Below are 13,439 nucleotides of genomic sequence, written 5' to 3' on the forward strand. Positions count from 1 at the left end.
AGCAAACAACCCCACAGTGCCCCTCTGTGCCTTAATTCAAGATGTGAAACCCATCTCACTTGTGCAGAGCCTGTGTACCCACCCCAAAGGTGTGTCCAGGGAAATTAGCAACCCAACCTCTGTGGTCGCTTCAAACCAGTGCTGAATGCAGCTCTTGCCCCATTGTGCAGGTATCATCTGACATCTACCTGTGATAGGCGAGACCCTTTGAAATTATTTCAATTTATGTGCACTGCCGAAATAGTCATCCTGCAAGAGGAAGAGAAACCCTTCTACACATCCCCAAGCTTTTGTCTACTGATCTGGGAGCAATTTTACACCTCATTCATGGTTAATCATTCAGAGGACTGCAGCTGGTGGCTAGTGCAAATTAACCTCCAGAGCTTTAGGCGGATAGGGAACCCGACTTCACCGTGAAATTTGATTTTTTATAAGTATTACAAAAATAACATTCTAAAATGTAATATTATATCCCAGTGTTTTCCTATGGATCAGCCAGACATGATACTGTCAAAATGGCTTTTTTGCTGTAAGGACATGTTTAACAATAAATCTTTACGTGCCCTACTTTTAAATACCATGAACCCTTGTTTATGAGCAGTAGGGCCCACTTAGAGGTGACATATTATTATTTTAAAGGAAGGTTTAGATATGTTAAATGGGTCTATTTTGACAGGTCAAATTGCAGTTTAAAACTGCTTTAACCAGGATACAGTAGTAGTCATGAGGCCATGTTTTACACTGTCACTGTAGTGTATGTCACAATTAGTGGTAGAGCCAACTAATGACATTGAACTTACAGGCCCTGGGCGCAATTTGTACCATATACTAGGGACTTAAAAAGGGCTTAACTGTAGGTGGGGCCTCAGATTCATCGTGGGACAAGACTCAAGCCTAAAATCACGTCACTATTTGACCGTCTGGACACTTGGACTTCGCTGGACTTCACCTGGAACCGAGACTGCATCAAGTAAAACTCCTGCTGCTTCTGGTCTTGCTGTTCTGCAAGTCTTCTTCATTGTCTGTGTCTGTGCTTCTTCCAGGATCTTCAACAGATCTGTTGGCATCAAGGACACCTGAAGTATTCTCCCTAGGAGTGAAGGAGTCACTCCCCTGCATCTAAAGGCACTGCAACAAAGCTGACCGGTCTGCTGCTCCTGATGTCCCACAGACCTCAGAAGGCTCAGCAACACAGGTGGTTGTTCTGCAACTCCCTCGAGGCCTGACCTGTGCTCTGAGGCCAGTATCCCTTACCGAAACTGCTGGAACATGACCATTGTGCACTGCGTCTACTTAACACTGCCAAGGCTTATTGGCTCTGCACTCCAGAGATCTTGGGGCTACAAGAAGCTCCAGCCTCCAGCATCTCTTCCTACCAAGATCTTCGTCCTCACCACATCCTCTGCACCGTGGGCTTTCATCTTTGGTGAGCTGCCTAACGTCCCCTTGCGACTCCTGTGCCTTCGGCCTGTGGGTCCACTCAAGGGTCTTCTCTTGTTTCAGTGGGCTCCCCTGCTTGCTTGCTCAGGCCTGCTCTGACTGTCCTGCACTTGGTTAGTCCCTTGGACCTTGCTGGTCCCAATGTGCCCCTTCATTGTTTTCCACATCTGTTGCTGCTGCTAAGGCTTGTAGGTGCTCCCGCCGGCCACCGACCCTCTGGATCTCAACTTTCCACTTGGGATAGCTTGTGAATGACTTCTGGTCTTCCTCAGCATTGCATGGTCCTCACAGCTGTAGTGACATGGTCACCGTCATCACTCCTGCATCATCGGTGGTCATTGCTTTCCATGCCTCCTGGTCACCCTCAAGTGGCATGGACTCTGTCCTCTCTGCTTGCAGGTTCTTCTCTACGAGAATCCACCATATTCTTGCACAGTCTTTGCCTCCATTGTAGTTAAAAATGGTTTTTAACGTCACCTCACACCTATGCATCGGGCTTCCCTGGTGTAGGTATCCTGGTTTCTGTGGTAACCATGGGTAGGATGACTCTCCAACCTTCCGTCTTCCACGTGGTGTCTTCGAGTCCACTGGGAAGGGTCCTTCTTCTCCAAAACTGCAACTGCCACTTTCCTGATGTCTTCTATTGAGTATGTGGCAGTGTTTCCACTCTGCACACAGCCTCCATGGGGTTCCTGGGTACTTACTCTGGGTGGTTCCTTGTGTCCCCAGCTCTTCTGAGTTTCCTGGTCCAAGTGCCAACTTTGGTCGCAGTTCGCATACCACTTTCTCAATATATGGTTTGGTCTCCCCTGGAGACCATTGTGTATTGTGCTTTATTGCCTAATAACAATTGAAGTATTTTGTGTATTTGTGTTGATATCTCCGGGTACGAGATATACCAATGTGTTAGTGAGTGTTGTGTAATAAATAGACATATCTTTATAATTACACTGTGTTGTGCTTTTTCTTTTAACCTACACTACATGATTCGATCTGGTAAAACAAGCAGCTTAAAACTCCCTCTGGACTAAGCCTGAAGGCTGCTCTCCCCAGCTACCACTTAGAGAGCTTTCTAAGGTTGTCTAAGAACACTAAAACTACCATAAGGGTTGACTTGATTAGTGCAGGGTGCTTCACATAAATAAGTGTGCAGCATATGCTAAGCCAATGGTAAGGTCCGCTTTGAAGTATAGGGAAGCAGATGTTGTTATATTAGGGTAATTTAACTTTGTGAAATACAGAGAGGCTTCCTTTGACAGTTTATGTCATTGCCTATAAGCTAAAGGAATTACCCACATGCAATGGGATTGGTCCATGGTTACCATCAGATGTTCTATCTTTGTATACTAAAACATTCTTGACACTTGCATTTTTAAATATTTACTTGACAGAAAATTCTACTTTTCTTTTGACCTGTATTCAATGTTGTTTCCCCATTTATAATCTGTGTTTGTAATTTATTTTCCTAGGTGAGTGTTATCCTAACATTGATGGTGCCATACAAGGAGATTGATGTGGAAAGCCCTTTAATGGAGATGTTTGTACTTCACGGATTCTATTCTGCTAAGTACATTGTGGCGATAGGAGCTGTAGCAGGATTGACAGTCAGCTTGCTCGGCTCTCTTTTCCCAATGCCAAGAATTATTTATGCAATGTCTGGAGACGGACTCCTTTTTAGGTTAGTAAAACAGGCTCTGTCGTTGTCTGTTTTTCATCTTTTAATAACGTAAGGTATTTCTGGGATATCTAGCTAGCAAGAAAAAGAATGTGACCTCACATCATATAGCAGATTTGTATTCCTTACATACTTCTACTAGGGAATCTCGTATAATATGAGAGACTCTGTCAGTAGTCACATTCTTCTTGTCAGTGGCTCAAGGACTCTTTACAAGTTGGTGATAATGGAGAATCAGCAATCCTACTCATCCTCCACCTCATTACAGAGGCAGAGCAGCCATTGGATGAACCTTGTGTTACAAGTCCTCATGGCTTAGCATCTGCCAGCATAACACTGCAAACATGATGATGTGTTGCCCGCTGGTTTTACTGGTGTCTGGAAAAATATCTGTATCTTCCAATAAAGATTGGGGGTTAAACTGACTTACAATGGCCAAGTGTGTGATTTAAAGATGTTGAAAAATATTACCAGTATCTGGAGGAGGGACTGAATCTAGATGAAAATTTGCCTGTGGAATTTCTTCCACCATAGAGATACTGTTGCTTATGAAAACTGACTTGTGGCATGCCTCTGAATTAAACATTTCCCCCAATAATGTATTGATTTCCTGCTACCACACAATTCTAAATCAGGTCCACAATTTTTCGCTTTTCCTTTACACAAATGATGGTGCTTTTTCTAAGCGTCTCAGAAATCTTGACCTTATTTTATATGCCATGTTGATCAATACTTGAGAAGTATTGTTTCCATAATTTCAAGAATATTGCTAAAGATATTTAAAGGAGAGTTGTAGATTCCATAAAAAATACAGATGATTTTTTGATTCTTGGTTTCAACAATTCACTCCTAAAGTTTCATTTAAAAATAATGTGTGCCTCATTCTACTAAAATAGTTTACATTTGGATGCAGAATTTGCCCATAAAACTGAGACCCCCCTATTTTTGCTTAATATTATGCAACAATTGAATATTAACTTTTTTGCCTTGACTGCACCTCCAGTTGCCAAATTATTAAATGACCACCAAACCGGCAGGAATTTCTGATAGCATTGCCAGGAACCACTATCATGGCAATACCTGTCAATGAATGGGGGTAAATCAAAAATAGTTGAATTATGGCTTGCCAGTGCCCTCAAAAACCTTTAGATCCAATTGAGACAAAGGTAGGGATAGGCAGAGAGAAGAGAGGCTGACAGGCAGAAATAGACAGAGGTGAAAAAGAGATGGAAATTTAATTTTCCCATTGAGCCCTTGAAAGGAGGGTACCTGGGCAATTGCCCTGTTTTTTCATTCCTTAAAAAATGGAGTCCCCTGGCAAGCACAGGTATGAATCAGTTAATCAGTATGAGCAGGAAAGATACGCAAATTGTGACCCACATGTCTTCAATGACGTAACTGGAGATAATGCATGAGTAACTACCATTCCTGTCAGAAACTGCAAGAGTATATATTATCAGTGAGATCTAAAGCCCAGCTGCCTCAATATGTGTTATTAAATATTAAAGCCCTATTCTGGTGCATATTATATCAGTGAGTGTAATTGCAGAAATTAAAATAATGGTGAAAGTGAAAACATGATAAATTTAAATACAAGAAAGAATGACAAAAGTCAGATTGTGATTATAGGGCATATCATTGATGGAATCAATGTGTTCCAAAATGCCTTCCTTCCTAGCCTCTAGCCCACAGTTATATTGGCAATATAAGTGCCATACAAACTAGTCTCCTACATCTTCTTTCACACATAACTCACTTGTAGCTTTTTCAATGCTTCTCAGTTTGCAGAAAGCGACACCAGTTTCTGCCTTTGGTTTGTTGTGATTTGGCTTGGGAAAGCCAACGATAGCATCATCTGGCACCAGTGCGAGACCTTCAAGCAGACTGCTTGCAGTTTCGATGCTCGCTTGGAAACCTGAAGATCCTCTCCATTGCAATGCCTGTACATCAGTCTTATATATGATATCTGGGTGTTATTATGAGAAAAACAGGCCTCACCATTTGTAAAGTAAGGTGCAAAAAAGTGTGAATCTCTCCAGCACATTTGAGTAAATGTACTGTACTTTGTAAGTCACACTATTGGAAAAAAAACTTTTGATGTGCTATCTACCCAAATCAAAGTATCACAGGCACACACACTATATAATGTTTGTATGTAATGAAATAATGAGTAAAAAAACTATGTATAATAAGTAACTGAATACACAAGTGCAGGGAAGGGCTCAGAAGCAGGACAAAGGAAATTCATCAGACTCTTGCCCGGACAATTTAGCAGGACTCCTGGTGGTAATGTTGACTGATGTCAAACACCTTCAACTACCAGACCATTGGAAATATAAACAGTGAAATAATGAGAAAAAAATAAGTTATAATGACTAACTGAATAAACGAATGCAGTGGGGGGCCCAAAAGAAAGAAGAAGGCGATGATAGGACACTAGACAGTACATCAGGATTCATGGTGTGAATTTTCCTTGATGTCGGACACCTTTTCAACTAATAGAAATTGGCACCAATTACAGATTGAGATGCTGTTCTGCTTGGCAGAGAATCAGGAAAAGAATGTTCACTAGCAGTGAAGCCAAGAGCCAATGTTTACAATGAGAACGGTGTTTTGTGAGCTAAGTATCCTTAAGGCTCATGAAATTTCAGAATATTGTGTGCTAAAAGAGGGGAGTAGGCATGTGTAAGGGAAAGGTTAGGATTGGTGATACAGAGGCTTAAAAGAAAGATGAACCAACTAGCATATTGGCTTTGCCTTTGAGAATGGTAACCTAATTAAATGTCTCCAATGTTGATTAAGTCTGGTCCACACATCCTGTCTTCAATATGTTGGCATTTCTGGGTCATGTAAATTTAAAAAATGGCATCAGTTATTTTTAACCTTAACAACATACTCTACTAAGTAGGTTTTATACCATCTCTAGACTTTCTGGAGGAGCTTGAGAATGTGGATTTAGGTGGCGGTGACTTTGGTATTTTGGTTGGACAACAAGATCTTGATCCCTATGTTCCTGGCACAGTTGCAAACGCTTAGCTATGAGGGCCGCCTGGCCGAGGACAAGAAAGAGGTGCCTTTATGAGTAGGACCACTTCTGTCTTGTCAGTGCTGAGTTTCAGGAAGATCACTTATATCCAGATCACAACCTCGGACATGCAGCTAATGAATTTTGTGTGGCAGTTCCAGGTGTCTTCAGGGAGGCAGAGGATTAGCTCTGAACATTTGGCATAAGAGATGATGCTAAGTCTGCATACACAAATGATGTTGGTGAAAAGGGTCATGTAAATATTAAATATCCTAGGGCTGAGCAATGAGCTTTGAGCTACACTGCAGATCAGGTTGGATGCTGTGGAAGAGTGTGCAACAAAGCTGACTTGGTGCATCCTGAGAGGAAAGAGTTTATCCATTAGAGTGCTGGTCTGAAGATTATGGTCTGTGCGGTGGCTTTCAGTGAGGATGGTGTTGGAGACTGTAACAAAGGTAACCGAGAGGTCAAGTAGGATAAGTGCTGCTATGTCTTCCTTGTCCATGATTAGGCTATTTCCGTCAGTGTCAGCAATGAGGGCATTCTCGGTACCGCAGTTAGGTCTGAATCCAGATTGGGAGGGGTCTAGGAGGTAGTTGAAATTGAGGTTGTTGGCCAGTTGGTTGTTGATAAGCTTTTCTAGTAATTTGGGTGGGTAGGGGATGTTGGAGAAGGGTCCGTAGTTAGCACATATCTTTGGGTTCACCAATGGTTTCTTCAGGAGCGGTAGGATGGTGGTGTCTTTCCAGGGGTCTAGGAAGGTGGTGATGATGAGGGTCCTGAGAGAGTAGTTGAGGATTGGTGTGATGGCAGTGCACTTGGGGTTGTCATTTGGTGAAAATGAAGTGAGGGCAGGGATCCAAATGAACTACAGAGTTGATGGAGATCATCGTGTTGGCAAATTCCAGAGGGGTAATGGCTGGCCGGCTGGTCAAGTTAGTTCTGCAGTGTTATTGTCAGACCAGGGGATAGCATGAATGGAGAGGTCTGGTTTGGGTGTGAAGTTGTTGTAGATGGTGTTAATTTTGTTAGTGAAAACATGGGAGTTGGGTGCAGAGCTCGTGGAAGGTGGTGATGCTCATGGAGCTGGTGGCAGAGGATGTAAATTCCTTCAGTATGGCGAAGCAAACACGGATTCACCTATCCACTCTTGCTGGTATGCATATGCTAGGTGCATGTAGCATATAGTGATCCTCAAGCAAGCACAATTGGAGTTAGGATTCATTAGTCAAGGAGCCAACAAAGAAAGGTCCCATCTCAGACATAGGTGACCCGCAGGATTTGCAACAGTATAGAACTTTCAGTCAATGTAAAGAGATCATGTGCAATTGCTGCATTCAGAGGCATTGCTCCAGCCAGTATGATTGCAGACTCAGTGATTAGTAAGTTAGTCATGTACATTTTACTGCTGATCAGTGTATCATGTTTGTAAGATCTTTAGTATTGACTTTGAATCTGTTAAAAAAACTTAAAATCCATTTCTAATATCTTTTAAATTTTTTTTAGGTTCCTCGCCTATGTAAGCGCTTACACAGAGACCCCCGTCGTAGCATGTATCATCTCAGGATTTCTGGCCTCCTTGCTGGCGTTGCTGGTCAGTCTAGGAGACTTAATAGAAATGATGTCTATTGGCACGCTCTTAGCATACACGTTGGTCTCTGTTTGTGTCTTACTCTTGAGATACCAGCCAGAGAGCGACGTTGATAGCTTTGTCAAGTTTGTTTCTGAAGAAAATACAAAGAAGAGTGAAGGAATCTTGGCTGACAGTGAAAAGGAAGTATGCTCTCCAGTGAGCGATGGAGAAGACATAAACGGCCCACTCACCAACACATGTGGAGCCAAGAACTTGCCTTCCCTGGGAGACAACGAAATGCTTATTGGAAAATCAGACAAATCAAACTATAACATAAACCACCCAAACTATGGCACTGTTGATATGTCCTCAGGGATAGAAGCGGATGAGTCTGAAAATATCTACCTTATAAAGCTGAAAAAATTGATAGGACCACGTTATTACACGCTGAGAATACGCTTAGGACTGCCTGGGAAAATGGATCGTCCTACGGTCGCAACTGGGGGCACAGTCATCAGATGTGTCCTCTTGCTTTTTGTCATTAAGTTTAGTTTCTGCTCTTTCCTCATTTTTGGCTCGACTTATGTTGAAGAACATAGGTGGTGGGCCATTCTCCTGATTTTCATAATGGTGTTTCTGATCTTGGCCCTGGTATTTGTGATCCTGCAACAGCCGGAAAACCCTAAAAAACTGCCTTACATGGCGCCATGCGTGCCTTTTGTTCCAGCCTTCGCCATGCTGGTGAATGTGTATCTCATGCTGAAGCTTTCTACTATCACCTGGATACGGTTTGCTGTCTGGTGTTTTGTGGGTAAGTCCTGTGTACATTTATTTTATTGAATAACTGCATGGACATTTTTCGGGAAAGTAGGTAAACCTATTGCTCCTCAAGTTTTTTTTATTGAAATTCATTTGGTGTAAAAAACCACTATTCCTGACCAAAGCTGAAAACAGAACTAGTAAAATATATGTCTTTGGCTTTTGTTGTTTTTTCTGTGGTGGCTGTTTGTGCTTCTAATCAATCACTTCTTAATTAGATGCGCAATCTGATGGTTTTAATAGGAACTATTTATTTATTTCAGTATTTTTTTTTATTTAGCAGCAGAATGGCCTCTAATATAGTCCAAAGTTTGCATATTTTCCATTCCAGTGATGTCATCCGGAAATAGAAGGCACTTCCGCTGCAGTCTTGTTTTTATTTTATAATTCACATACCTTTGTTCTTGGATTTACGTGGGAGCTATACTATTCAGTAAACCCATTCATACAAAAAGCAGGAAAATTTAAATGCACCAAAATTATTTTTTTAAGTTAAAAAGATAAATAAAAAATAGATTGAAAGTTAGTATATCCATATAGACACTCGGTGATTGGGCTGAAATGGTGACAATTTGTTTGTTTTGACGCAAGTGTACGTGCTCTCGTCAATGTTTAGTTTCTTAGATGTTTTAAAATGTGATTATAAAAGACTAGCAAAGGAATAGTACCATGCTTGCTCATGCATCCAGCAATCACGTTTTGAGCATCAGACTAATTGGGTGTGGAAAGACTTTGTTCCTTGATGCTTGTGCACACAACCTGTTTTCTGTAATCTTCAGCATCTAGGTTTTCCTGTGTAGGATTAGTCTTCCCACTGTATGTGAGAGTTATTTCTCACCTACTGTTGTTCACAGAAGAGAGAAAAGCACAAACCATCTTGCATCCTCGTTGTACTTTTCGTCTTCGGTGTGTTAAAAAAGTTGAAACAAGTTCAAAAGATGATTTACTTTGAATATTAGCATTTACACTGAACTGCTTTTTGATGTTGGTTGCTTACTTGGAACATGGGACTGTATGGCAAAGTGTATTTTCTCTCTTTACATGGTTAACTATTCTGGGTCTGTACTGAGCACCATGTGACTATGGGCCACATTTATTAAAATTCCATTTTGCATTCCCTAAATAAACATTTTAAGAATTCCCATTTAAGGAATGCAAAATGGTATGTGAGAAAGTACGCACTACCTAATAGTGATTACTTAAGATTCCCAAACGCAATTAGGTAGTCGCTATTAGGTAATACAACTTCATTTGTTCCTACTGGACTAAAGGACCAAAGGAGCAAATTATTTTTCATTACCTAATTTATGATTACCTAATTGCCAATAGCAAACTACCCAAAGGTGTTTAGGGGCCTAGGACCCCTCTAAAGCACCCTCAAAAATGTGCATATGTAAAGCACGCAGATGCCCTATTGAGTACATTTTTAAAAATTGTACATGGTTACCATTGACTTGGAGTCGATAGTAATAGCATTCTTAAAATGCTCAGTTTGCATTTAGGAAATACTTGGTACATGTGCTTAGGGAATGGCAATTTGTTATTCCCTATTTATAGTTGCAATGTTAGGTAATCACAGTTTTTGTGAATACCTAAAATTACGACTACAAAGCCTTTCATACATATTGAAAGGCTATTTTGTATTCGTAAACAGCTGAATTTTGCAATTCACACCGTTTGCGAATGCAAAATAGTCTCATAGATGTGGCCCTATGTTTTTAATGTAGGAGCTAAGGGCCATATGTATCTAGCTCCCCTTTTGCGATTCTCAATTTGCGATATTTTGCGGATCTCAATTTCAGAATCGCAAAACGGTATGTATGAAAAAAACACAAAAAAATAGTGATTCTGTAAAAATCGCTATTTTCATTGCGACACCCCAAATAGCGATTCATTAACGGAAAAAATTGAAAATGTGCGAATTTCGCAAATCTGAGAATCGGAAACTCAGGAGCAGTTTGATGACATCACAACCAGGAAGTGTGACTACCTATGCTGCACCTGAGTTTCTGAAGCACAGTCAGAGAGAAGGAGTGGTGGAGGGGGAACTTTGCAGTGGTGAAAACAATTGAAGACACTGGAGACATGGCCAGCCAGGACACACAGCAGCAGCAGCAGCAGGGGGAAACCCAGAGGAAAAGGAAACAAAAGTTTTCTGAAGCTGAGTTGGAGGGCCTCATACAAGAAATGGTGACCAGCCATGAACACCTATTTGGGAAGAAATCACTGCGGGTGCCTGAGACACGCAAGCGGCGTATATGGTCAGAAATCCAGCAGAAAGGGAATACTGTTGGTGTCACACACAAGAGTGTGGAAGACTTAAGAAAGCGCTGGTATGATATGCGCCAGCGCTCCAAGGAGAAGGTGGCTGCCAGGTTGGAGCAGGCCAGGAAGACTGGTGGAGGGACCTCCACTGCCCCTGACTCCACACCTCTAGAGGAACTGGTGGAGGGGACCCTGCTTCTGGAAAGCTTAATGGGCATGGCTGACCTTGACAGCTCCGAACCCCGGTACCAGGACAAGGTAAGAAGCATGCCATCACACCCCTGATACCCCCTAACTACCCCCACACACCCAGCAGCGACCCAGGGGCAGGACAAAACTAGAAGTCCAGTGCAGGCACACAAGCACACACTGCAATGCATTATGGGAGATGTAGTCACATGCACATTACAGTGGTGCATTTACACCCAGCCAGTCCCCAATAGCATCTGCACAGCAGGAAAGGCAAATACAAGGCACATGTAATCCCAAACAGTGATATTTAATAATTGACAAGTGCAAGTCAAAACAGTAAATAAATGTGTGTTTTTACGTCCATAGCACCATCTGGAACACAGGCAACAGGCAGTGGAAGACAGGGCGATTCCCCTAACAGACAAGCAGCAGGGCAAGAGGAGGAAACAGAGGAGGAGGACATCCTAGTAAACCCTCCAAAGCGCTGCAGGAGGGCGAGGGCCAGGACACTGATGGCGATGTCCAACCTGACCCAACACAGCCAGAGCCACAACACCGAGCGCATGCTGATCTGATCCCAACAGTCCCAACCAGGCACAGGTCTCGTGCATCCAGCAGTGCTGCAGACCCAGGGGATGACACAGTGTTCGGTGGACTGGATATGCACATGTTGCAAGTACAACGCCTGTAGGCCAAAAATATAAAATCATTACAGAGGGAAGTCAGGGCAGGTTTCAGGGGCATGACGGGTGCCCTGGAGGCACTCTGTGCGGAACTTAAGGCCGACCGTGCTGCTAGGAGCAGGGAGATGCAGTGCCTAGATCTGTACACATGATCGGTGAACCGCCTGTCCTCTGATACCAATGTACTATCAAGGATGCAGCGCGAGGTGGCACACAAAAGCCAGGACGTTGCAAGGGCTCTGATACAAATAACATCTGCTGTAGAAGAGCTGTGGGCAGTTCGCACTACTGGGCCAGGAGTCCTAACTCCCACAGATGAGGACGCACAATCAGGAAGGAGCAGCATCACCCCCCCGCCCACCATGGATAGGCGCCGCAGTGGCCATACCAGTAGGCATAGTGGCCCATGTGAGGAAGGCACTGTGCAACCCCAAACAGGGGCTTCCTCCCAACAGCGCCGCATTTGAGGTGCACTAAATGGGACCACTGGATGGGTGCAGCTACCCACTTTACATGGACACTTGCTCCTGATAAAAGACTTGCACTGTGACAGTAACATGTGCTGGACATTGGGAGAGACATTTGTGTCACTCAGGCTGTGTGCCGTCATTTATCCTGAAGTTAAGGAATAAAACACAGTCTCACAAATGATATCTAGCATTGTGTCATATTTTCTTACCTAGAAATAGTTACGTTTAATCTCATCCCGCCTCTGGCGCTCAGCAGCTGCACCCCAACTACACCGGCTGGCATGCGTCCTGGAGCTGGCCCCTCCACATCTGATGAATCCGATTCACTGAGCTCCACCGGTGTGCCTTTCCTAGTGGCGATGCTGTGCAGCATGGCACATGCTACCACTATCTTGCAACAGGTCTGGGGGCTGTATTGTAGTGCCCATCCACTCTTATGTAGGCATCTGAATCTGCTCTTGAGTATCCAGAATGTCCGCTCAATGGCTCAATGGTGCCTCTGGTTGCTATGTGGGCGCTGTTGTACCGCCGCTCCCCAGCATTGGCTGGATTCAGGTAGGGCGTCAGTATGAACTCACGGACTGCACACGCACTGTCACCTGTGGGGTTGGAGGAATATGGTTAAACACTGTCCTGCACATGCAATCTTTAACAAGTGTGGCCTCTGTACAAATGCATTTACCTAGTAGATATCCCTCACCAAACTCCTTACTTGTGAGTCGACGGTTTATCTCATTGTGACGGAAGATGAAAGCGGTGTGCGTGCTGCCTGGGTATTTAGCGACAATGTCCGTGATGATGTGTTTGGCATCCAACTTAAACTAAATGGAGATAAAACAGAGGTACTTCTGTTAGGAAATAGCAAAGATCTCTGGAATGATTCCCATTGGCCACCATCATTGGGTAAACTTCCATCTCCAGCCTCGCAGGTTAGAAACCTTGGGGTTACCATTGATGATTGTTTATCCATGTCCCAGCAAGCAAACAAAGTAGCAGGTATATGCTTCACCATTATCAAATGGTTACGCAAAATCATCTGGATGCTGCCGCCTACTACCCAGAAGACCGTGGTCAATGCCTTAGTGACATCTCGGCTTGATTACGGTAACATCCTATACCTGGGCTCAAATAAGGCAGTGATAAAGCGTCTGCAACTAGTGCAGAACGCTGCGGCTAGACTGCTTTGTAAAATCCCCAGATCTGCTAGGATCACCCAACATCTCAAGGATCTGCATTGGCTTAAGGTTGAGAACCGTATTCGTTTCAAAGCCTTGAGCTACTTATTTAAAATCAAAGC

The 13,439-nt window shown here is 43.2% G+C and overlaps 1 protein-coding gene across 1 annotated transcript in view; it reads left to right on the forward strand.

The window, feature by feature from the left end:
* The window catches only part of SLC7A14 (solute carrier family 7 member 14), a 294,391-nt gene that overhangs the window by 262,212 nt on the left and 18,740 nt on the right, over positions 1–13,439 (forward strand). Inside the window, exons 7-8 of the mRNA XM_086949178.1 lie at positions 2,910–3,118; positions 7,647–8,524. Coding sequence (XP_086805304.1) covers positions 2,910–3,118; positions 7,647–8,524 — 1,087 coding nt within the window. The remainder of the gene's footprint in view (positions 1–2,909; positions 3,119–7,646; positions 8,525–13,439) is intronic.

Source organism: Lissotriton vulgaris, unplaced genomic scaffold (assembly GCF_964263255.1).
Source record: "Lissotriton vulgaris unplaced genomic scaffold, aLisVul1.2 SCAFFOLD_1346, whole genome shotgun sequence".
In the NCBI taxonomy this organism is placed as follows: domain Eukaryota; kingdom Metazoa; phylum Chordata; class Amphibia; order Caudata; family Salamandridae; genus Lissotriton; species Lissotriton vulgaris.